The sequence below is a fragment of the Dicentrarchus labrax genome, unplaced genomic scaffold (assembly GCF_905237075.1).
Source record: "Dicentrarchus labrax unplaced genomic scaffold, dlabrax2021, whole genome shotgun sequence".
NCBI lineage: Eukaryota > Metazoa > Chordata > Actinopteri > Moronidae > Dicentrarchus > Dicentrarchus labrax.
The window spans coordinates 17,188,028-17,213,809 of NW_026136714.1; the positions used below are offsets into that span (position 1 = coordinate 17,188,028).

At 39.5% G+C, this 25,782-nt stretch overlaps 2 protein-coding genes across 24 annotated transcripts in view; one reads left to right on the top strand and one right to left on the bottom strand.

The window, feature by feature from the left end:
- The first annotated feature begins 27 nt into the window (after positions 1 to 27).
- Positions 28 to 6,390, top strand: LOC127376143 (uncharacterized). The gene is made up of 9 exons (XM_051422784.1): positions 28 to 472; positions 552 to 647; positions 1,520 to 2,044; positions 2,467 to 2,589; positions 2,697 to 2,795; positions 2,884 to 2,982; positions 4,208 to 4,324; positions 4,402 to 4,464; positions 4,560 to 6,390. Exons 1-9 carry the CDS (start codon positions 466 to 468, stop codon positions 5,795 to 5,797), a joined length of 2,367 nt encoding a protein of 788 aa, XP_051278744.1. The 5' UTR covers positions 28 to 465; the 3' UTR covers positions 5,798 to 6,390.
- Positions 6,391 to 6,453: 63 nt separating this feature from the next.
- Positions 6,454 to 25,782, bottom strand: part of kcnt1b (potassium sodium-activated channel subfamily T member 1b) — a 69,789-nt gene continuing 50,460 nt past the window's right edge. For 8 of the 23 annotated variants that reach the window (XM_051422752.1, XM_051422754.1, XM_051422758.1 and 5 more), the window contains 19 exons: positions 25,172 to 25,321; positions 24,819 to 25,054; positions 24,482 to 24,502; positions 23,629 to 23,842; positions 22,161 to 22,266; positions 21,798 to 21,970; positions 20,530 to 20,601; positions 19,515 to 19,649; positions 19,054 to 19,165; positions 18,465 to 18,566; positions 17,677 to 17,760; positions 17,462 to 17,590; positions 16,571 to 16,591; positions 15,977 to 16,274; positions 14,407 to 14,448; positions 14,079 to 14,141; positions 13,767 to 13,817; positions 10,762 to 10,846; positions 6,454 to 9,344 (listed from right to left, as the gene is read on the bottom strand). In XM_051422752.1, coding sequence (XP_051278712.1) covers positions 9,221 to 9,344; positions 10,762 to 10,846; positions 13,767 to 13,817; positions 14,079 to 14,141; positions 14,407 to 14,448; positions 15,977 to 16,274; positions 16,571 to 16,591; positions 17,462 to 17,590; positions 17,677 to 17,760; positions 18,465 to 18,566; positions 19,054 to 19,165; positions 19,515 to 19,649; positions 20,530 to 20,601; positions 21,798 to 21,970; positions 22,161 to 22,266; positions 23,629 to 23,842; positions 24,482 to 24,502; positions 24,819 to 25,054; positions 25,172 to 25,321 — 2,218 coding nt within the window. In that variant the 3' untranslated portion in view covers positions 6,454 to 9,220. The remainder of the gene's footprint in view (positions 9,345 to 10,761; positions 10,847 to 13,766; positions 13,818 to 14,078; positions 14,142 to 14,406; positions 14,449 to 15,976; positions 16,275 to 16,570; positions 16,592 to 17,461; positions 17,591 to 17,676; positions 17,761 to 18,464; positions 18,567 to 19,053; positions 19,166 to 19,514; positions 19,650 to 20,529; positions 20,602 to 21,797; positions 21,971 to 22,160; positions 22,267 to 23,628; positions 23,843 to 24,481; positions 24,503 to 24,818; positions 25,055 to 25,171; positions 25,322 to 25,782) is intronic. The other 15 variants (XM_051422761.1, XM_051422776.1, XM_051422767.1 and 12 more) reach the window with 12 other exon arrangements.

Consider the following 25,782-nt stretch of genomic DNA (forward strand, 5'->3'; position numbering starts at 1 on the left):
TGACGGTTTTAGACGCCACACTGATTTTAATCTCTAACAGCTAGTCACTAATGTAGTTTTCAGTTTTTTTCATTTTTAACCAAGATGCTGCATCTTTTCACTGGAATGTAATATTTTCTTTTCATTTATGAGATAAAATTACAGGGTTGGGTGAATCTTCTCAAAGCAAAGAAGCGAATGTGTCATCCAACATGACACTGGTGTTTCTAATTTGAGCAATCTAAGTAGTCAAAACATCTTCAGCCTCCCCTGGCGCTAACTGCCTCACACTCTACCACCCAACTGGAACAGCGGCTCCAGTGCCTTTAACGCCAGAGCTCATAACCATGGCAAACTCTGGTCTGCCATGGCAACCATGTTTCTCTTTCACACCTGCTAGTTCAGGGGATCGCCGGACCTTCAAACTCACCCCAGGTTAGAGTCCAGGCTGTAAACCTGCATCCTGCGTCGATCGGCTCGGTCACCATGAAGGGTAAGTTCTCGTCTTAAATGCTCAACCGTAGGAAGAGATGAAATGTTGAAGCTAATCTGATTCCTCTGTATCTCCACAGTTGTTGCTGGTCTCGCTTTGTTGCTGGTAAATGTGCATTTGAGCTATTCTTGTTATGGTGAGGGACACATTTTATTCTGCCTGAACATACCAACAGGTGAGGACTTAAAGTTTGATGGAAAATGTTTAATGATCCACTTTAAAGTAGAATTTCAAAGACAATTTAATGTCTTCTGAAATAAATGTCTTCCTTTTGAAAAATTGGAGCCCGATCGATATATCAGTCTATTATCGGCCGATATTGGCCTATCACTTATTGATATTGATATGAAGTGTTTTTCCAGTAGATGATGCAGAGTGTCATATGCAGTGTAATCCAGAGTGAGAGAGAAGAAGCAGCTCTAAGTAATGTGTTGATTGACAATGAATATGTTTAATTATTCTTCAATAAAGTTACTGTTTGAGAAAGCTGCCGTCCGAGTCCCTTTGCAGAGTCATATTGGTGCACAATCCACTTAGAAAATGTCTATTTTCCATTCCAGCTCAAAGATTCACAGTATTTAAAGGGGAAAAATCTGTGAATTCCCCTCTAAAATTGGAATTTGTCTCAAATCTCGTATCTGTCAGGTACTAATAAAAAATGTGAATTAACTCTCATCCTCAAATTAATTTGTTGTTACAGTCTGGTGATGTTACGTTGCACAACACTACCACTAGATGGCAGTGCAAAAAGGACTGAATGAATGAAAAAATGAATTGCCACATAAACACAATACCTATGTATGTTTTTGATTTCAGAAACCTGCTCATATACAATAGGTTGAGACACTGATGTCCCCTTTAATGTCCTCATCTTACATCAGCTGCATTACTGCTGACATTTTACCAAAATAAAACCAAAATGCTTTTTAAGAAAGGGTCTACAAACACCAGAACAGTTCATGTAAGACTTGTGTTGCAGCTGACTTTTTCTGTTTCAGGTTACATATCCAATAACACCTGAATGTAATTGTAATACTGTTCTCTTAGCTTTTAGGCCTGGTTACTCATCTCTGGTGATGATTCTGAAGGATGTCGGGGAGATAAACTCCACTGTGTTACGCAGCGACAGCCTTGCCTCTGTAACCAGGCTCAGGATCGACAGTGCTGGTGTCACAGGGATTGCTGGAGGGGCCTTCAGTTCTTTCCAAGACCTCACAAATCTCAGTTTAAACCAGAACTTGCTCAGAGAGATTAACCCAAAGTGGTTCAGCTGGCCCGGGACCCTCAGTGAGCTCAGCCTCACAGAAAACCAGATTGAAGCTCTGAATGAGTTCACGCTCAGTGGGCTTGCCAACCTCACGAGTCTCAGGCTGAATAAGAACAGGATCGGGGCAATTGATCCAAATACTTTCAGCTCCCAGGCCCTCTTGGCGGAGTTGGACCTGTCTGAGAACAGGCTGACTCGGGTGTCACCTCAGGTCTTTAGGTCTCTCAGGTCCACCAGGATCAGACTACATGGGAACCCCTGGGACTGTTCCTGTGGAGCTGAAGACTTTATTGACTCTGTAAAAGGTTTGTGGAATATAAGAAAATACAGGACTTTTAAACAGTCTAAAACCCAGTAATCTGAGGTTTAGAATTTATAATGTCTTAAATTTGATTTTGACAGGTCTTGAATTGATTGGATTATTGAACTTGACGTTACTTTTATAAAGTTTAAATGTGTTTTTGGTAAACATTTGTATTGATCATGTTGTAACAACAAAACCAACATAGAACCTTCCTGCATATATCTCTCATACTTTGCATTGGAGTGAAACAGTTCTTAAAGGACCAGTGTGTATGTGGGATTTAGTGGCATCTAGTGGTGTAGTTGCAGATTACAACTAACTTGTTTTACCCTGCGTTTCCAAACATAAAAATGGAATGAATTCAACAATTCTTATTTTAATTTGAAGAACTTTTAGAAACTTTAATGCCTTTTCTCTTCTCAGATCTACAGAGCAGATCTCTGCTAGACAGACAGACGGAGGTGACCTGTGAGAGTCCTCCATCTCTGAGGGGTCGACCTGTGTGGAACGTGTCGGTGTGTGTGACGTCTCCTCCACCGAGACATGGTACATCTGGTTCTCCTATTTTCAGTTTCTTCACCATTACCATCAGGATATCTTCCACTCCTTGTGTGTAATTTGTGTTTAATATCTGTTGTTCCTTCTCGCAAAAGTTGCAACAACAACACCTCCATCAGGACTGACTTCAGAGGCAGAATCCTCCATCCAACCCAAACCCACTGCAGCACCTTTTGTAAACTCTTCACACATGGGTACATGTGGTTTGACTTCTACATGTCTGATGTTCTTCACCGTTAGTTATATTCAGTCTGTGTTTAGTACATTCATCTTTTTCTCTAGCAACACCTCCTGCAGGACCAACATCAGAGACAGAAACCTCAGTCCAACCCAAACCCACCGATAGCCTCACAACCGTCACTACACCTACTTCAGAAACTGGTACACTGGGTGTTGCTTGTCTCAGTTTTGTTTATATTTTGATTTATTTATCGATTATTAGGGACAAATTAAGAGATAAAAAAACTTGTATGTTGACCTCTGCACTCCTTTGGTTATCTAGAGGATTCCCTGCTGCTTCATAACATGTCCAGTTGCGTTCTCACACATTTTAATATCATTAAACTTCTGATAATGAAGAGCTTATTCAGGTCACCCATGTCCCCATTTGACGTACAAATCTCAACTGTTCATTACAATATAATAGTAAAATTCATGAAATCTTCTTTCTTCTCAAACTATTTCAACTGTATTCTTGAAATCTCCATTTTGTATTTTCTGTGATTTAATACTAGAATACTGATAATTTATTACATACATGTATTTTTAATGAATCGTGTGTTCCTACAATATACTGCATGACATTACAAAAAGTACCCAACATTTATAGAGCTCAGCTGTTATATTCAGAGAGCAAATTGTGTTTATTTTGGATTCATTTATGATTATTATCCATTTATTGAAGACAAATCTGTTCGTACAGTGTCTGCCCATTTCTTACTCAACATTCTCCACAGTTGTCCACCATTTAGAATTTTATGCAAAACACTATTTATTTGTACTCTCTATTATATTTATTTTGAACTCTCCTAAATTCCATCCAGTCTTCACCGAAGTTGGTACAAAATTTAAACTGTACAGTAGTAAAATGTCATTTTTAATATTCTTATTTCATAAACAATATTTAATGTTATTTTCTTGTCATATTACTTTTCCCATAAAATTGCAGCTTTCTTCTCTTAATACTATGACTTTCTTTCTCATCAAACTTTTTTTTACCTTGTAAAGCTAAGCAGTCCTTGTTCTCACAATATTTGGTTCAATTTCTTCTTTTTTTAATAGAAATTACACCTTTATTTTTATGCCAGACTGTTTTCCTATGACTGGTGGCCATGTTTTTGCAGGCCCAGCATTTCTGAGATAAGCTACCATAACTCCTTAACACTATATATATATATATATATATATATATATATATATATATAAATAAATAATATAGATGACTGGTACACACAGTCACCCCCTAAAAGTTTGATTGTATTTCACCTGCAGATGGCGCCACAACATAATTAACAATAGCCCAGTGGTCTAACTCTGTGAAATGTTATACAATTCATCCATGTTCAAAGCTCTCACTAACTGAATGTATGTTGATGCTGAGCCTCAGCAGCTTTCCTTCCTTCAGAAACTTATGTGACATCACCTCCGTCAGTAACAGAGATCTCTTTCCATCCCACACCCTCCGACCTGTCCATAACTATCTCTGCACCTACTGGACTGAATGGTATGCCTGGTTCTTCTCATCCTTTCATATTTAAACCTTATATAACTTGTGCTTTACATGTCTGTTGTTCATTCCAGAAACCAGTGTGACGTCTCAACCATCGTCAGACACTCTTGTGTGCACTCTCGTCGTTGTGATAGGTACGTTCAGTTTCTCTTTTGCAGCTTTCTGTTTGATTGTACTGAAGAAAAAAGATACTTAAAGATAATTCTCTCTGACAACTTTCTGTCTGCAGTGATCCTGTCTTTCCTCCTGTTCGTGGTGTGTTTGCTGGTGGTGCTGCACAGGAGGAAACGCAGCAACAAGATTGTGAAGCCTGGATGTCCAAAAGAAAACAGAGAGGAGGTGAAAGGAGACGGCAGCAGGTTGAATCATGATCAGTGTTCAGGACACTCTGAGAAAAGAGAAGACGATGACTGGGACTCAGAGATGGGATGGAGGAGATCCTTTACTGGAGTCAGAGCTAAGTCAGCTAACGCCATTCTCTTTACGTCTCCTGTTTGTGCACCTCCAGTGACTTTACAAAGTGAGACGGAGGCTCAATCAAAAGACCAAGCTGAAGGAAAGCAGAAACTGGGGAATGAAAGTGAAGAGGAAGGAGCTTTTGGGACAGAAAATCTAACAAACACCACCGATGTAAATGTTAAACAGGCTGCTTCTGGTAGAAATCTACATGAAGAGCCCCACGGTGTTTCTGCCAACACTGACACTGTACCTTATCTGAGCATTGGTACAAACCAGAATAATCCTGATGATTTAAACAAACAGTCCACTGACGGCCCAGGTCAAAGGTCACAGACAGTAAAAGTTATGGGGAGGATCTCCAGCTGGCCTCCGACTGCAGTTCAATGGCTGGCAAGATGTAAAATGATGAAGGAGGAGGAGAAAGAGTATGAGGGGTCTGATGTCTTTACTGTTTGGAAACCAAAGTTTGCAAGTGAGGTAAAGAAAGTGGAGCAACCATCTGGTTCTGACCGTGACAAACAGGACGAGGACAGAGAGAAAAATTCAATAGATGATCCCCTAAAAAGGAATGTAGCTCACATGAAACACTCTCAGTCCTCAGAACCAAATGCAAAGATCACTTCTTTCAGTGAGGCTCGAGCCCACGCAGAAGAGCTGATCCAGGACCCCGCCACTGCGAGACAGACAATCGGTGAAACCCACAATCAGCATCAGGAAAAACCTGGTCGGAACCAAGACCTGAAACCCACAGAAAAGAACTCCAACAAGAGCAGCAGCAAGGCGGAGCAGAAGAACGAACCACAGCGAGCTGTGACCATCAGACAGAGGGCAGAGGACAGAAGCGCCGTCTCAAAGGCTCCTTCCGGTGGGGCCTCGCCTGATGACGAAACACTGCTGTCTGGCAACGAGTACGCCTTCATGGACCTGCTGCATGAAGTCTCACAGAACAACGGCCGCTGGACCAGAGACAGGTGGAGGCAGATACACATCAACAAGCAGCGCCGTTAGGACGGAGAGTTTAAAGAGGCACTAACAACACTGTAGTTTCATTCTGTCTGATGTGTTTGACCTGCTGCTGCTGCAGTTAAAGGTGTTTGTGTAAGATAAAGTCAACACTAAAAGGAACTGTTTGACATTTTGGGAAATACACTTATTCACTTTTTTGTCCATGACACTTCCATTAAGTTGGGAGACTCACAAAAGACAGATGACAAAAAGATGGTCAAAACCTGTCGAGATATCCTGACCTCTTCTCTAGTTTTGGTCAAGCTCCAAACACATTAATTCATTCCATTGTTGAATTTTAAGATGGTTCAACTTGTTTTTATTCCATGGTAACATACTGTAGTGCCAGGCTGGCTCTTTATGCTACACGTCTGTTCACACATATACAGCATACAGATAAGACTGGTATCTATGTTTCCCGTCTCTCAGCAAGAAAGTAAATAAGTATTTCCTGAAACTATATCCTCAAGAAAATGATTTTTTAAACGTAATAACACTGTAATTGTGAGATACTTCACTATGATATAATAATGCCACTCTAATGAAATGAAAACTGTGATTAAATAGTTCAATTACATATTTATCTATACGTGATTGTCGCCATATTCATCAAGTCATCATTTGAAGATCTGAGATCAAATAAAAAAAGGTCTTCCAAGTCGTTTTATCTGGCTGCATGCAGCATTTATTTGTTCATATTTTTTATGTCGAGAAGTACACTCGCATCTCATAAGAAATAGTACAAAATGGATCAACCCTTTTGAGACAATGCCTTAAAAACATAAAGTGGAGGTAAACAGAATACGTAGGCTGTTGATAACACCTAGACAACATGCATGTTCCATTCATATAAATACACAGTATCAAATAATGGCTCCAACTTGCAAGCAGTTGACTTGATTATGGGTTCTCTAGCCACGGGACTAAGTGTCACTAAAATGTCCTGCTAAATGTACAAAATTATCATTCTTGGCAAGCTTGTATATCAAAACATGCTGTTTAGTGTTTACATGCCCCTTGTGTTATTGTAAGTATGGACAGTAGGAGGTTTGAAGTGAACTCCTCGGAGTGTGATTGGTCAGAAAGTGAGGACGATGTTAAATGAATGGATCTGAACACCGATCGTACCCTCATTGTGGTCGCTCACACTTTCCCTCCTCGGCTCTCCTGCCCTGTAAACTGACACCTCTGAGGGGCCCGCTGAGCAAAGATCAACAGTACATTTCAAATGGGAATCTGTGCAAAAAAAAAAAAGCTTATGCTGATTCTTTATAACAAAAAAACAAAAGATCTCAAACAGGAAACAATCCATCTGAGATTACATCATCGTTACTATCACTTCATATTTCTTTAACAAGAATGGCACTCACCAAAATAAGCTTTTCAGACACCTGAATAAATCAAAACGACAAAATGCATGACATGTTACTGCACATTTGACTGTATTTGCTTCACAAGAATAGCTGAATTCTGTCCACCGCGTTGTACAGATTCAGATTAAAGGGTCATGCTGTTATGCTCTCGTCATCCTCGCAGAGCTTAGTGCAAAAATAGTTCAAGTCCTCTTTCTTCACACAGAAGAGACCGAAACAAAAGAACAAAGAGAAGTTACTATTTACAGTGATTGAACTGAACACGCTGCTGAGGAATGATAAACCAAGAGGAAATAATACTGCACTCTGACTCTGCCTTATACACAAGGTGTGGCCGGTACAATTTAAAGAGGAGAGCACTTCGTCTTCAGCTCAAGTACGTTCCAAATTGATTTAGAAATTGACTGTACGGTGGCAGCCTGTGCAAAACGGTTCTGTAACCAGTAATACTGCAACTCCTAAAAGAGTTATGAAAGTGGAGCGTCACAATAAATATTTACCATCAGCTTCAAAGGAATTAAAGTTACTAGAGCCTGACTTTTGGGGCCAATACGGATATTTGAGTGAAAACAATATTCCTGATAAGGATACCTCAAAGTAATAGTTTGACAATTTGGAATAAACACTTCTACTTCCTAAAAGTTAGATGAGATGATCGATACCGCTCTCATTTCTGTCAAATGAAGCCGCAGCGAGGAGCCCCTCTGACGGTCACTAAGCAACACTTTATAGTTTATTTAATCCACTGATACAAACACGTCATTCTGTGATTTACAGGTTTTTGTATGGATTAAGCAAACGATGTTAATTACTAGCCGTTTGCTCCTGTTTCCATAAAAATGTTATAACACTTGAGAAATACTGTAAACTATACTGAATTATAAGACATTACTTAAACTAAATTCATTTTTGATACTTTGACGATGATTAATGTAGTCTTCATTTACTGACACTCTTTTTTTTAGTGAGCGAACGAAAATGTCTTGTTACATATTGGCTGACACATCTTTGATGAGCTAATGATAATGTTGGCCCAGCCAATGTCCCTGTCAGGCTCTAAAATAACATAATAAAATAAAAATAACACTGATATCATAAAATAGATGCAAAATGGCACATGATGCACAAATAATTTTCAAAGGTATTTACAAAGCAAGAGAGTAAACAAAAGAATGGCACACATTGTAGCAGACATTATTTGGTACACTTAAAATGGAGAAATAAATAAAAAATATTCAACCTTTAAATATAAACACAACGAAAATCAGTTTTCGACACAACATAATTGAGAGAGAAATGCGGATTATTCTAATACGGCTGATAAAAGTGCCACTACGGTGTGCATATTCACAGATGTCGTAAAAAAGTTTGTGCTCATAAAGAAACTTAAACTCCTGTCTGATTAGAAAGAGACAACATTTGTAATAAATTAAGAAAAGTGCACATGTACTGGAATTTCGTGGTAAATGCTTTGATTGCTTGAGATTCGTAGCGAAGGATGGTGTAGTTGCCCCAAGATTCTTTTTTTTTTCGTGGGTTTAGGTAGAAACAGGCATAGAGGAAGTCGGTCTGAGTCGTGGCACGAGGGCAACTTCACTCCTGAGTGAAATGGTGATGTGATATCCTGTACAGTATGTGCACGAAAAAACCCCTCTCCTGGCCGTCGCTGACCTCTCACATTGATCAAATCTCTCAGTCCTTTGGTTGGAGGGAGGGAGCCGTTTCCAGTGCCGGGTTCTTGGTTTCAGAAGGTTTTGAGGGTTGAGGTGTGTTAGGGTACAGTAGACGCGTGAGAGGAGTCGGAGTCGGAGTCGATGACGAGGCACTCTTCATGCGTCCTCCTGTAGCAGCTCAATGGGGATCAGCAGCTCTCTCTCAGGGCTGTCTGTTTAAATGTTGACTAATTCTGGTCGGACGCTGAGAGACACATAATGCACATTCACTATGGACTGCTGTTCTTGGCCCGAGACAAGCCTTCATCTTTGTGAGACAAACGAGCTCTGTCGGCCCAGGTGGGGCTTAGACGTTAAGGGTCAGGGTGTCGAGGGGGGGTTCAGAGGTGAGTCTCGTCCCTCGTCTCTGTGCCAAACTCCTGCTGGTTCTTGGTGGTGGGGCGGGCCTGACCCCCCTGCGAGTCCTCTGGCATGTGTGCCAGCGGATCGGACCGGATAATGTATCTGCAAACACAAAATCAACGTTACTGTAATTGCTAGTAGCAACTACTCACCAAGTCACTTCTTTAACAGTACTATAGTGTAGTAGTTACAGTTAGTGTGAGTAGTGTTCAAATAGTACTTTGAATAGAGAAAGCAGCAGGCTGTGAAGGGCAGTAATAAGGACAGTAGTACTACGATATTGCATAAAAATACAACAAAAAGGAAAAAGAAGTGTTCTCCCCCGAAATCACAGGATAATTAGTTGCTCTCAGTTTTAACGTGTGACGACAATGTGATTTTGGGTGTTAGTTCCAGCCTGATCTCACTCACACACATACTCACACTCACACACACACACACACACACACACACACACACACACACACACACACACACACACACACACACACACACGAAACTACGAGATTTCAGTCATCTTACTTGCGATATGCATCGTGGCGTCAGAATACTTCATTTCCTAGCGTCACTGTGTATCAATAATTCAGGAATATTTGTCCGTTTACAGCCCTGATTTGGAACATTTTGGCTACTGTGCTCTTCTTCTGTATTACTGAAGGCAACCAAGTGTGATAGTTGCGTTGAATAACTCCTCATGGTCAAGACAAAAATGGATGGAATTGAACACTTTACATTTTTCATTTCATCTTCACATCTGTAGTTACGCTATTATTTTACTGCAAAATAACAGGGATGCACGATAATTATCGAGATAGATACTTATCGACCGATAATTTATTGGTTGTTATCATTAATCATTCATTTGAAATTCTTATGCAAAATGATTGATAGACTATGTTCAATGAAAACCAAAGTACGTTTGTGAAGTTTTTTTTATTAACTTTACAAAAAAAATGAATAAATGAACATTTGAAAGGTCAGAACTGTTGTTGTTTTTTGTTATGTTAACAAATGTGATGTCAGTTAGATGTGGTTAGAACAGAGCTATTGGATAATAAATCATCCATCTTTGCTGTATTAACTACAGGTTATGAACTTATTTCTCAAATTCAAATATGCAAAATTATCGGTTATCTATATCTGTAAAAAAAAAATTAAAGCCATATCGTGCATCCCTAGTTAATCAAATATATTTCCTTATAGAAGGATCTATAATACCATCAGATATATATATATAAGTTTCAGATATATATGTAGAGAGAAATTAATAGTGCTCATAAACAATATTCTGGATTTTGGTCTATAAATAACGATTGAACTGTAAAAAATGTGCCTTTGTTTTGTACACTCTGCTTCCAAAAATGTAATAAAATAGTGCAAAATGAAGTGAAACAAAATGGTTAAATGTTCTCATTATCAGGCTACACACTGACACCTATGGCACCATGCACCTGCTGTTACCAAAGTATCCTGGACGTAAGAGGAAAAGAAAAAGCGGGATGTATCCTCTGATCCTTACACAATGTCGTTGAGCTCCAGCATGGTGTCAGGAGGAGGATTGATGAGGACGTAGGACAGTGTGTTCTGGTGGTCGTTCATCTCGTCTGGAAAAAGAGACAGAAGAGACCTTCAGAGCTGCTCTGGAGCCCTCCCTCGTCCTCCCCCATTATACAGTACATCAGCCACGAAATGAGCCCTCTAACCACTGAAAATATGAGCCTCCCTCGTTTTCAACCTTTCAGTGAGGACAAAGGCAAAGTAACCCACGTACAGTATCAGAGCAAGCGGTGGGAAAATCTGAGACAAATAGTTGTGGGGACGCTCTTTTACCACTGCTTGTTACAACTGTTAACAACAATTTAACATTCTTAAAAATTACATTAACCTATATTAGTAGAGGAATTTATAAATCAAGCTGCCAATACAGTTTTAGTGGCAAGTAAACAGCTGAATGTACATAATTTGACTACAGCCCAATATTGACATCAATATTTGTTAGTTAAAAAACAAACACTACTATCTGCTGATGTGTTATCAGATTTTTTAAACATGAACAACAAACCCTGACACAGATCACTGTAATATATATATATTTTCTTTCTTTTTATAAATTGTTACCAAGATACATACTAAGCAGGACCTTGTACAGCCAGCGCTCTCTGCTGGACAGACTATGTGATGGCAACAGTTTCTACATTACCTCCAACCTAGTTTGGCATTTCTGTACTGAAATGTCTTACTTATAATCAGACATATACACCAAATTGATTTATTTTTTATTATTATTTAATACAAAATACATAATTAATTTACTTAATGTGACTATTTTGGCCTTCTATACACATTTAGCTGTAAATAATTTCCACATAAAAAGTTATTATATAAACAGTAAACATTAACAGTTGTAACAATACTCTTTTGCTGCGTCCACAATACAATTAAGATAACCATGGAAACAGTTTTGCAATATGGAGGTCTTATATTTGATTTATATTATTAGAGTCATAGTCATATCACTGTGAGTGAGTGAGTGAGTGAGTGAGTGAGTGAGTGAGTGTGTGTGTGTTATTTACATCTGTATGTATGTATGTGTGTGTGTATATGTGTGTGTGTGTGTGTGTGTGTGTGTGTTTGTGTGTGTGTGTTGAGTGCTCTCTGGTGGTGGCTCCTACTTGCGTGATGGACAGAGGAAGGGAAAGGAGGGCACATGTGTCTCCATGATAACCCACCTGCTTGTGGCCCTTTATAAAGCCAGGCGGGGTGGAAGAGAGAGAAGGGCTAACTGTTACTGACAGGGCACTTTGTGGAACAAGGGGAGGCCCATGCTGCCTGCTGACTGAAACAGCGACCCCCCATGCGCAGCTTCAGAACGGAGCCAGCATGCAGACAGCGTCCGCGGCTACGCAGCAAATCGATCTCCATCGCATTCCTTTTTTTTTTTCTCCTGCGCATTCCACACCGGACCAGCAGGCTTGGTAAGGCGGCAGGTTGCCATGCCAACGTACAACACTCAGCCCCCCCTCCCACACACACACACACACACACACACACACAACCCACCAAGAGTGACGTGTGACACACCCCACAGACACACGGGGACATGCTCCAGCATCCGTCAGACTGGACCAAACGCAGAGCGACTCAAACCAAACATAGAGTGAAGCAGAACGCATTGGGAGTGTGAGAGTGGAAGAGGTCAACCTGATGCTGCTGCTGGAAGTTAGATTTACTCTATAATAGTAAAAGAAGTCCCTTGTAAGTGGAGAGAAAAGATGTAGGACTTATATGAGTGATGTTAAGGACCGTACCAATTTGTTTCCCCCTCTAATTCAAACTGTTGTAGAAATATGAAATATGGATTATACCATGGCCACAGAAAAGTCATAGAAACTAATTTCTGATTAGCAGTCGGAAAAAGAAGAAACCTCATATTTACAGTGCAGTGACACCAGCAGTATTGTGTCAGTGGTGTTTTTTATTGTTGTGGCTTTGTAGTCCACGACAATGCAACAGCAACTTTGAGTCAACTTTGAGTGTTTGAGGGTGCTTTTTACGGACTGTTGATCCTAATTACACAGTTGGATGGAGGTCAGTTGTCTTTTCCAGACTTGCATCACTGCATCACTTGCTGAAGATCAGACTGAAGGCTAAAAAAAACCCCAAACAAGCAAGAAATATGGTCTAGACTATTGATTCTTTTGAGGGCTTGTAGCGTTTTCTTTATACTATGACAGTTGTCCGTTGCCAGATTCTTGCCAATACATAGCCCTTGTATAAGTGCTCCTGGTGGGGGATTCCTGTCCTAGAGTGCACTGTTCTATCATAGCAGCTAAGTAAGTCAAACCACTGGAGGTCAGCAAAATCTTCAATCTTTAATTTTCAATCTGAAAGTCAGCACTTCAGCTCTTTACTCCAGCATACTGGATTTGAAATTAAACGTAACAATGGCGTCAATGTCGTCTTATTAATTTACGGACACCCCTTTAAATCAGAATGACAGTTTAAACACTGCTTCTCTTTTTGCCTGTGGTTAAGTGGCCATGGTATAAGTATCAAAAAACACTTTGAGGTGTCCTGATATTTGGAAAGAACAGACAAAGCGGAGGCGAACACATTTCCTCCACTGGGTTGTTTTTTTTGTTGTGTTTTTTTTTTTACACCAACTCTGATACAAAATATTCTTTATAGATCTAAAAAAGGTGTAACATTTTAATTCTACATCTAACCTTCCATCCACAGACATAATGCGTTCCGCTCCACTCTCAAAGCCATACTCTGATGCCCTGCAGTACTCTAGCCATTTGGGACGTCACCTCACGGGAACACAATGCAGAAAAAGACCGGATAGATAGAGTGAGATAGTAGAGCGAGATAGTGAGAGATTGGCTGCTGATCTACCACTCATTCTGGCAGGATACACACACGCGCACACTTACACACACACACACACACACACACACACACACACACACACACACACACATTCATGCAGTAAAGTTGCAGTACTGTGATCAACCAGCTAACCTGACGGCCTGGTCCCCTCTGTATACGGATGCTCTGAAATGTCCTGCAACTCTAAGGAACGGCATTCACTGTTAATGGCCTAATTTGTTCATTTATAATTAACTACAAATTTTATATTAACCAAAAAAAAAAAAAAAGGATCAAACAAAGAGTGGAGAAAAAAAAAACTAAAAATGGATGTATTTATCTCTGTGGATAAATTCAGTGCACTAATCTTCAATGGATGCTGGTGAAAGGACAAATTCCTTTCTCTACAAGATGGAACGTAACCACTCACATTTGTAGATGAGTTATAAACGGCACACAATTTACCTTGCAAATATCCTAGATTTACTCGATTCATGACATCGCTCGCAGTGAGATTAGAAACATCCTCTACAAGCCAAAAGGAAGGAAGACAGAAGAGTCAGAGAGAGAAAGAAGAGGAGAGGACCAGAGGAGGAGAGGGGAGGGGGGGGAACAAGAAAAAAGAAAAAAATCAGGCAGGCAGCGAATGCATTTGCAGTTTCAAAAATAACTTTTTTTTTAAAAAAAAGGTGAGAGCAATGCAAAGAAGCCATGCATTAGTGTGTGCACAGAATCACTTCCAAATATTTCATCTGTCACATGTTATGATCCTGCTGCAGTAATCCTCACTGACTTTCATGGTTCTTAAGAAGATCTTGAGCTTTTGGGGTTCTTCCTGAAACGTATTCAATCGACACGTTACATAATATTTAGCAAGTGCAACACATCTGGAGCATGATTCTGCTTTTGTTTTGAAGCGTGAAGCTGGGAGGAGAGAAAGAACTAAGTAACAAAAAGTAGAGAAGTGAGCAGATATGCAGGCAATTGAGGTTTGGTGCTCCTCCATCTTCATGCATGAGGTGTTCACATCCACATGTTGGTATGATCATGACTATGTAGTGGAGCGTGTGCGTGTGGTACATGGAGGAAGAGTTTGATGGGTGATAACTGAGGTTTTCTGAAGGTTAATGATGATGTGGTGTGATGTTAATGGTCGGCACTATTAGGACCCACAGCGCCACGTCTTAATAGGTAATGAGATGAGATAAAATGACTGGAACACAGTTTTTTTAAAGGCAGCTTTTATCATGGCGGAAATAATTTCATTGGTTGAGAGTGGGTGGAGAAAAAGAATCACCTGAACTTCATGCTTTTTTCTATTCTCGATTTTAATGCATTCTTACTTCTGTGATTTCATTTTGTCAACAGCTTCAGTTACAGTTTATTATTATTATTATTATTATTATTATTATCTTCATTAATAAATGGTTTGGTCTATAAAATATCAGAAAAAGCCTAAGCTGACACATTTAAATATCTGTTTACAAAAGACAAAAACATAAAACAAGCAAGTATTCATATTTGTAAAGCAGTTATTTGTTTGGCTTTTCATACTTCAATGATGAACTGATTATTCAAATGGTTTCTCAGAAATGTTCTATTAACAAATTGATTAACCAACAAATAGTTTCAACTCTACGATTCCATTCAGCTTTTACTTCTGGCTTCAACTAAGAGGACTCAAAGAGAAAATTCAAATCAAGCCAGAATAACTTAAATTAACTTAATAACTGTAGATTAGTTATGTTATCCGTAAAACTGCAATTAATAGCCTGGGCTTTTATTTGCTTCAATCACTGAACTGAGTTTATTTGTCAAAACATGTAGCCGCGCCAGGCTAATAAATGGGACCTGCGTCTGACTGGGAACGTGATTTTAATTCAAGTTTTATGTTAGTTTTATCTGAGCTGAGCTAGATTCTAGCTAGATATACAAGCCCACAGCCACACAGGTAACGCTGACCAGTTAAGGAAGACTGTGATCATGAATTAAAAAAAGCCACCACGATTTTTATTTTAGTTTTTCTTGGAGATTCCCGGCTCCACCCACTGAAGTTTAACTCAACCAATTACATTATTTCTGCCTTCAGAGCTGTTGTGACCTTAAAGAAATGTTTATAGAAGTGAGAATCCAATCTGCAACAAACATTATAATTTGCATTATTATTATTTTCAGGTAAATTAAGACTAATTATGATTAAATAATTATAAACTACATGAAACATCCTAAATTAAATCATTGTTAATCTGGTCTTGTCTTGATATACAATAAGTAATATATTGAAAACTACTGCACTTAACATAACAAAGCAAATACATGGACTGTCTCTCACTTCTCTATATATCATCAGCTGTGTCACTCACCATATCCCACGGTGGGCAGACCCAGGTGCTTCATGCGATTCTTGACCAGCTCAGACAACTCCTGACGCTCAGACCGCCGGTACAGGTTGAGTCTCTGCTGCGAGATACGCTCCGCTCTGCTAGACGGTTTGTTGGCCTTCCTGCTCAGCCGCCGTGCCCACTGCATGCTCTTCTTCCTCAGCAGCGGGTGCTCTGATTGGTCACTCGTTGTGGAGTTTCTGTGGGCCGTCTTCTCCTTCCAGGACTCTCCGCGCTCGCGATGCTCCATGCCCTGCTCGACGTTGATGGACACCTGAGACTGGGAGAGCAGGGTGGCAGTGTTAACGCTGGATACTGTGTGTGTGTATGTGTGTGTGTGTGTGTGTTTGTACACTATTTTTGTTCAATATCTTTCAGAAATACCTGTCTGTGAAAATGAAAGCAAATCTATAATGCCTTACTAAATGCTATTTCCAGAAAAGCTACATCACCAAGCTGTGATGGTTATGAATGTATTGATACATATTGATAAATGACTTTTCATCTTATTTTTCAGCAAAAAGGCGGCAGCCGCGTGAAATATCCAAATTAAAAACTTGCACATTTGGATCTTACCTGTGCGTAACTGTCCTTGCACTGAAACAAGAGAAGGACAAACAGACATCCAAACAAAAAGAGATGCAATGAAAGATGGGGGCATCCAAAGCAAACCAAAAATCATCCAAAGCCTCAAAAGTCAGCACATGAAATAGTAAATATGGCATATTTACTATTTTATCATTCACTGTTTAATTGCAGGGAAATTAGCACGAGCTAGCAATCGTACGTTTATCTTACATAACTTGCCTGAATTCTATTTTAATAATCAGCCTGGCTAATAAAATAGTAAAGGTAATTGGGGACTTTTTGTTGGGAATCATCACAAACCGGAAACACACTCAGGGGAAGATGGTTAATATTCTCCTTTTCCTGCTTGGCATGAAACAAATAGGAGAGAAATGTATAAAGGAGCAAAAAAATAATTAAAAGAACAAGAAAGATAGAGTGCTCTGCATTGGAAGCAGCTTGTTATTTGCTTTTTTTTTGGTATTTTAATCCTATTTGGCACATTGGTCAACTGTGGTTGTTTTAAATGTGCTATATAAATAAATTTGACCTTGATATAGTTAATAGGATTAAAAAATGAAAGGAGGACGAGAGAATGAAGAAAAATTGAGAAAAATGGGAAGATGAAAGATGGACAAAGGAAAGACATTTTAGGAGGAGATAAATGAAAGCAGAAGAAAAAGCAAAGCAAGGAGGGACATCATGGAAATTTGAAGAAGGTAAGTGAGGAAAGAGGAGGAATGACAAAAACACAAAAAAGGGGAATGAATAATGGAAGGAAGTGAAAGCCGCAGTAGTGCCTCAGTTGAAGCCAAACCAGAAGCCAAACCAGAAGCCAAAGCTGGAAACGAACCCAAAGAGAGGTCTCAGATATTAGGTATCTGATCAAAGTGAACTTGCCTCTGATGTTGAGAACATGTGCGACTCCGTGCGGTAGATCCCTATGGGGATCTCAGCGCTGGAGGAACAAAGCTTCTGGAAGAGTCTGCCGTAAGTCCTGATCCACAAGTCCTCCTCTGTGATCTTCATCTGAGGAGGGAGACTGACAGTCAGGTACTGAAACTGACAAATCACTCATCATCATCATTCTTAGTGGTATGAACATTCATACTTACAGCACACAGGTATCCAGAGCCAGGCGTGGTGTCCAGACCAAGAAGAAGCCTCGCAATAGCGATCATATAGTCCTTAACAAACGACTGTCAAAACAATACAAATATGTATAAAACAGTTATGTAACTAAAATCTAATTTGAATCACAGAGCTAAAATATAGGAATGAAAGATAATATAAAATAAAATATAATGTAGTGCTGTGGCAGACAGGTGATAGACATAAGTAGATATCTGTATACGGTGATGGATAAACAGGTTGTAAAATGAACATATATACTGAGATGTGCACATTTTAAACTACAACTTTAAAATTAGGGTTAGACAGTTATATAAATGCACTTTCCTACATATTGGGCAAATCAATCTTAATTAATTATTTAAAAAACAATCAGATGTTCCCACACTGCTTTATTACATAAATCTGCATTGTTCATTGTAAGTTAGGAATTACTTTGTGACAACCCCAATTTCTTTTTAATGCGTACCTATTTTGAAGATTTTTCTCTTTCACCAGTTAATGGGTCTGTAGAAACTTCTAATGTTGCAGTGAGTGTTAATGTTCTTTCATCTATGATTCACTTTTAGGTGAAACAACTGCTTTTACTGACATGAAACTTTCAATACAATTTAAAGATACTGAACATTACTAGAAAATACTGACTTAGTTGCAATCGAATAACTTTTCAGTTTATTCCATAACTTTCTTTGAAGTAGATTGATGAAATTATCACTTGATGTATGATGTATAGCTGTATTAATCTTGACATGTCTATTGTTTGCTACCCCACCTGGTAAAGCAGTGTATCCAACATGCTGATACTGAACACCCTGCCTGCAGCAAAAGGCAGCCGGAACATGAAGGCCAAGTTGGAGCCCTTATCACGCTCTATCTGCAGAGGGAATCACAAAAAAAAAGATCTGAAGAATAGAGCAACAAGATATTAAAACCTCACTTTCTCCTGTATGTTTGCTGAACTATTGCTCTCTATTCCCTATTGGTTTTCACCACTGAAAAGACTTTCAATTTGAAAGGTTAAAGCTAGTAGGTTGAACACTAAATATGTAAAACATAATGATCAACATTGCAATGAGACTCAGGTGTTGGAGGAAGAATACACCAGTATTCCCTCCATCCCCACCCACAGACCACAAGAGCAACTGACGAAGACAAATCAAAAGTATTTGGATGTTTTGCACAAAGATTAGCTTCATTTTAAACATCAAAATATTGCAGATTGCGTTCAATAATCGAGCTATGATCTGTCTTCGTAAATCATGGAAGGCTCACAGAGTTCAGGCACTTAAGACAGAAAAGAAGACAACATCAAAGTCAAAGTCAGGGAGTCTCTACATGGTTCTCCCTTCTCAACAGCTCACCTTTTCCAGTTTGGAGAGTGCGAGTGAGTAGCAGTCCTTGGCTCTGAACTGCATGAACCTCATGTTGGACGGGTGTGTGAGCTCTGTGATGATGCTGAGGCTGGGGAACAACCTGAGCGGGGGCGGGGGATAACAGAGACCGATGTTAGAGAGATGAAATGCTTTGCGCGACTCAGTGTGGCAGTGATAAATGCTTTTAATTTTGGTTGTTATATAAAAGAATGGTGGTAGTCAGAGCTTTGGCAACTGGAGTTCATCTTTGAGATGAACTCATCCACCATTCTGGAAAACTTAAAAAAACAAATTTACTCTCCAGCATCTGACTAAGAACAGATGCAGAAGTTAATCAAATGGAGTCTGGGGCACTTTTGATCCAAGTCCAGCTCATACATAAACAACCCCTGACAGTGGCAACAATATACTGCATGTTTCTACACAATGAAATACTCTCTATGTGTCACCTGAACATAGTCTGGACATTGACGATGGTCTTGGCGTCTGCCATGTAGTCCTCCTCAGCGCTCATGGTGCTCTCCTTGTCCACAACCACCAAGTTGTCGGCGTAGATTATGCCACACTGTAGCAGGTTGTCCAGGCTGGTCCATTCACAAAACAACAGAGTTTATTACTTACTATTACATGACATGTCGGGAAATATCAAAACAATCGTACATCAATCTGTAATTTCCAATGCATTCCATCAATTATTCAAGTGTACATACGTCCCACAAAACCGGATCATTCGTACTTTATATACTTTCCAACATTTCCTAAAGCTGCTCTGAATTTCCATTCATTTAGATTACATTAACACTATTAACTCTAAAAACATCATACCAACATTTGCAGAAAATTGACAATACATAATTTCCCCCCTTATTCTTTGACAGTTATATACAGTATGTTACAGCAACTTCCTGTTTACATAGCCAATTACTTTTGATGGGACAGCATAACCAATGTTTCCTTGCAACCGAATTACACAGCACATTACGTTTTCAATAATTAAGCTCTCTTAAGATTTGAAGGTGCGCCTTAGGAAGGTCACACATTCAGTGATGGATTTTAGAACAGCTGGTGCAACCTAATCCAGGTGTGCACTCATTACATTCAATCAAAACAATCTGTGGAAATTAGTGTCTCTGTGGTTGGCAGTGGCTTTCATGCTGTATGATTTTTGAACATAACTGCAAACCTTGGTCGAGAAAGAAGCCTTATATATTCTTGACAGTATTGAGACTGACCACAATAAAGTCTATAATGTATTGTTTAATGGTGTTTTATGGTAAATGTTTCCTTTATCGGAGCCTGAAATTGCCATCACCCACAAAGGATTACATTGTGTTTTATTCATGATACATGTGTTGTTGTATTGTTGGTAGCTGTATTAAAAATTGATAAAACTACCACTGAGATAAACAAGATCATTAAATAAGTAAATCGAATGAGCAGGTTTTTAATAATCCAAAGGCATACTTATCAATAGTGCCAGCCATGAAGTAAACCATTGGAAAGCAGCAAATGGCCTCTAAGAAGTGGTTGTCTGGCCTGCGGGAAACAAGGAAAATCATGCATGAGCATCCCAGACTAATTATCTTTGTAAAACCCCAGTGACAGATTATGACATTGTTATTGTAACTTCCTGAAATGTGCTTGTTGGGGCTGGGGAGACACAGTTTGAACTCAGCAACCAGAGGGAAATAGATATTTAATTCCTCAATGCAATGGGAGGAATTAACTGGTTGCTATGGAAACCCCCCAGTGGTTAGCCAGTGAGTGTTTTTTTTTTTTTTTTTGGCTGTCTGCCTGCGTAGTGTCTGTTTCAGCAACTGCAGAGATCTGGCCGAAGTTAATGAAACCCCTAGTGAGTTAGAGCAGAAAAATTTGTGGATCACTGCAACACACACACACACACACACACACACACACACACACACACACACACACACACACACACACACACACAAATAGGCTTTCTTCTTGCCTAAAAGTGTTGTTTATGAATAATGCAAAAGCAATTTTTTCTCTTTATATTGAAGCAAAACTAACCCACAGCTCCAGCAGTCATTATCAAATCTATACTGAAAGCAATTTGGCTATTTCAAATTGCGAACATATAAAACTCTGGTGCATTTTTAAAAATCTATTTCAAGCTCACATGCACCCACAAATGAATGCAAATATACACACAAACGGGTAAACATGTATTTCTTTACATCTTCTGAACTTGAATTTGATTTTCTGCATGGAAAACTGCTTTTTATTAACAATGTAAAACTATTCTTCTTCTATACCTTGAGGTCACCACATATACTATAATTAAGTTACTGCTCTCTGAAAATGTGCTGTTATTAAAGTACCAGGTGATTTTCATCTTTGGCAAACTATTGAAATTATTTGAATAAATAACTAACAGATAACTGTTAAAAACTACTAAACCTTTACCAACATTAATGTACAGCAGTGTTGACATCCACAGCAACAAAGGAAGTCCAGATAAAAGATTTATTAGTTGCTATGCCAACGCCTATGGTAACCAGGTAGTGATTTATCATACTATCACATCTTCACAGTGTAATATTGTATGAACATAATTATGGGTGTAGGCAGACATGTACTAAATGCCTCTATATAAAATATAAAGACATTACTCTTTTATTTTTTAGGTTTCGAAGTAGTTTAACATCACTGTAGTAGTAAAAATAAACAAACAGTGGGTTGAAAAGGATGGTAGGAAATCTTACGGGTTGTCCAGCAGCAGCACTATGGGGTTGAGCTCCTTCCTGGGTCGATAGTAAGCACGGAGAGGGACAATGAAGTTGTACAGACCATTTCCCGCTGTCTCTGCGGACACTATAATCAGCTTATTCTTGAAGCCGTATGCCTTGGCATCCTCAAAGCTGCTATGTGTGCAGCCCTGGATGGAGACAGGAAGTCAGTCAGGTTGTAGTTGTACTGTGTACTTAGGAGATGCATCACATAACAGTTGTTTTTTTTATCTTAATATAAAAAAGACAGCAAAAAAAAAAACAAACATGGTGTACGTTTAAGTGTTTTTTGTGGTTTAGTTCTGTGCTGTTTCAGTCTTTTCCTGCATGTGAACTCACCTTGTCGAGGCGAAGGCAGCAGAATGGAGCTTTCTGTGGTAGGAGATGGCACAGAGTTGGAGAGCTGCCAATGTACGGTGAGTTTGGAGGATAGCCCTTCACAAAACTGATGGAAAAGAAACAAGAAATGTCTCTGAAGAAAAAATGCCATTACACTGCCATTGTTTGGAGTAAAAACCTTGAGGGACATATTATGCAAACATTGTTTTTTTTTATTAATTATCAGATATCTACCAGTAATGATGTCCATCTCTGAACAGGGAGATTTACTTCCTCTTCAGTTACTTAAAAAGTATTAAACTGTTAAACATGTTTTCTTTTCATATTTTCTCTGAAGGAACCCGCAAATAGTGTGAAAAATGTACTGATACACAACTGTATAAATGTTTTCACCTCACAAAGAGTTATGGGAGTATCACGGTCTACGGGAGTCATTTATTCTCATTATTATGTTATCATCATGTTGTTATCATCACCATGAATGACTGCCAAAATGTTTCTACTTTTCAATGCATTATTATATTCTGCAGCTGCTCAAATTACTGACGTTTATTAGCCTGAAAGACTCATTCCTGTTCAATACCAGCTACATGAATAATTACAACGTTTTCATAGCCTGTTTTCATTTTGTCAATTTGGTTCTGTGCCCCCTGATTTGTAATGTGTCAGCTGCAATTACCCTAATCCGTTTCTTGGTGCCCTCTAGTTTGCCCCTAAAAAAGATTCTGATTTTGTTAAGATTTACAACCTGATCACCACATGATGGCACTGTGGGACCTTGAGCTACTCTGTGTGTTTCCTGCAGACTCCATCTCCCTGACTACTGTGCCACGACAACTGTTAAAGAAGAAAAACTACCCAAGTGTCATGGGGCGCAGTAATAGAGGCTCAGAGGTTAGGAGGACCTATGTTATGGCCATCTTTATGAGAACCACTGATGTCTGGGTCTCACAGTTGATGTTCAAAAAAGACTTGTGTGGTGCTGAGATACCTCTATCTCTAATGAAACCACATACAGACAGAGAAAGGAGAAGAACAAAATGCTGAGATAAACTGATTCCTCTGATGTGCTGAGCTGCTGTCATGGCATCTATCTGTCTGGACAACTGATAGATGGTCTTGAGGGGAGAGGATCGAGGTAAGGACACATGACATGAGCTTCACTCAAGAGGAAAAGTGCTGACCTTCCTGTCATGACATACACATCTATCACTGCCATGTCCGCGTCTTACTGCATTATGACATACAGATTACACGCCTATTCCAAACCCATCCATCTCCTCCTACAACCACTGACACATGAAGCAGAGGAGGACAAGTGAGATCAATCAAGTATAGCGCACTGGACGCCCACAATGTGAGGACATTTCACTTTTTTACTGCCGCAAGACAAGACATACTGCACACTACTATTCGGGTGAATTAAGGCCCTTTTTTCTCATGTTTTAACCACAACTGAGCCACTTACTCAGATCCTACAGAGCCCTCCTCATCCGATTGGTTGGTCTCATCCTCTGATTGGTCGCTGAGGAGGTCGCAGGGCAGAATGGCGGAGGAGTCGGCAATCTCAAGGACAGGTGCGATGCTTGGCCTGCGGCTGCCCGCGCCGTTCTCTGTCGGCAAGGTCAGTTTGCTGCTTTCTTCGGGAGGATCAGGGTTCTGGAGATCTATCGCTACAGTACCTGGAAATTACATGAGTTTACTGTTTGAACAGCAAACTATGTGCTATTTAGAAATAGCATGCGCAGCACTTTTACTGTAATGTGTTGTCAAGTCAACAATGCATGTTTGAACAAAAATGCCATTATCTCAGGAAACACTGGAGAACACTTTTTCATACTGGACATACAGTAATAAGGTCCATGTTTAGCTTGTTCAGCATCTGAGCCACCAACAGTCCTACCACCTTCTTTAGTTCAGCTTAGTTTGACCTTGGGGAGAAAATGTATGGCTTTCTCAAGCTACAACAAACATGCAAACAGTATTGACACTGTGTGTTTGTCAATAAATATGTCCCTAACATACATCATATTAGCCGTATGTAATATGATGTATGTGATATATGCACTATACATATATCAGACGTATCAGAAACATGATATACTGTATGTACAATACATATATCATCTTTTAAGCAAAATTAATCTGAAGTTGCTGAAACAGAAATTCTAATTTTTTTTTAAATCACAATAGAATTATACAAGCATTAGTTTTATAATACAATATCACTGTGTGTTGTACAATATATATCATACTATCATTTGTAAAAATTGTACTGAAATTACAGGACTAGTAAATAAGTGTATCATGCACAAACTTACCATATGCAGTGGCCTGATCAACTTTCACAGGTCAAAGAAAAAGCACAACACAATGATGTCAGCCAAGAAAGAAAAAAGGCATGTAAGAAAAAAAACATGCGTAACAGTCAGCGAAAGCATCCAGCGTCACCAAGGCAGCCACCATTCAGAAATGATCAGTGTGAGAGCAATTTTTAGAGTAAATAAATATCAAAGCATCCATTTTCTCTTCTTACATGGAAACGCTTTCAGCCAAACAACCTTTGTGAGGCTGTCTGGACTTGAATCTTTACACTCATTCTTTCTTTACCAACTTCCAAACAATCTTTTTTTTCTGCCTCTGGCTCTCAAGTCTCACCCATGCTGGCGATGATGCTGTGCACGGGCAACCTGGAGGGGGCGTCGTAAAGGCCAGTGACGGGCAGGCCCTTGTTGTGCTTCTCTTCCTGTTTGAAGATAAAGGCCGAGTTCTCCTCCTTGGTGATGTTGATGTAGTAGCAGGTGTCAGGGGCGGCCATGATGTGGCGGGGGCCGGGGTTCAGGAGGATGCTCTTGTTGTCCTCCTTCTTCACTCCGATCAAACACACACCATACCTGCAAAGTTCAAAATGGGTCTCAGCTGCAAATGTTTAACTCCAAGAGACATTAACAATTACTCTAGTGAGATAAAACATAGTGTGTCAAGATTGAGCTAGTTGAAGGTGTACTAACTTCTTATGGGCGTGGAAGGAGGCATAGGTGAAACTCTTTCCGTCATACTCCCCAAAAAACTTGCTGTCACACAAGCGGATGTGGTAGACCTCGTTTCCAGAGCAGCGTCCATATGTCCTCTGCCACTGCTCTGGTGACAACTGACCCTCTCTGAAACAGCATTGTCAGAATATACACTTTAAATTCCAGTATTGACATTTCAGATCCACAATGGACTGCTGGACTGCTGGCAAATATCAGTTTGCAATGTTTGGTTGAATGAAAAGGTTAGGGTCAGAGTATATCTAGGTTGCCATGAGTCATTTCAATTCATAGAAGAATACAATTTGAAATATAATTTGACTTTATTTGCAACTGAACGGCCCCCATTTTCCCCCAGGCTGATAAATCTGTCTGACCCTTTCATGACCTTTCACGACCCTATATTCTGCAGCTATCTAAATTCTGGTCACAAGATTATAAACAAACGAGAAAAGGCTATGAGGTCACTTTATTTAAGCAGTTCATGTACTTCTCATCACTTTTAATCAATGTGATGATGTTTAAATTAACACCTTCCACAAAGAAATCTATTCCCATTCCTTTCACCTTCACAGCCCCAGGCCAGTACA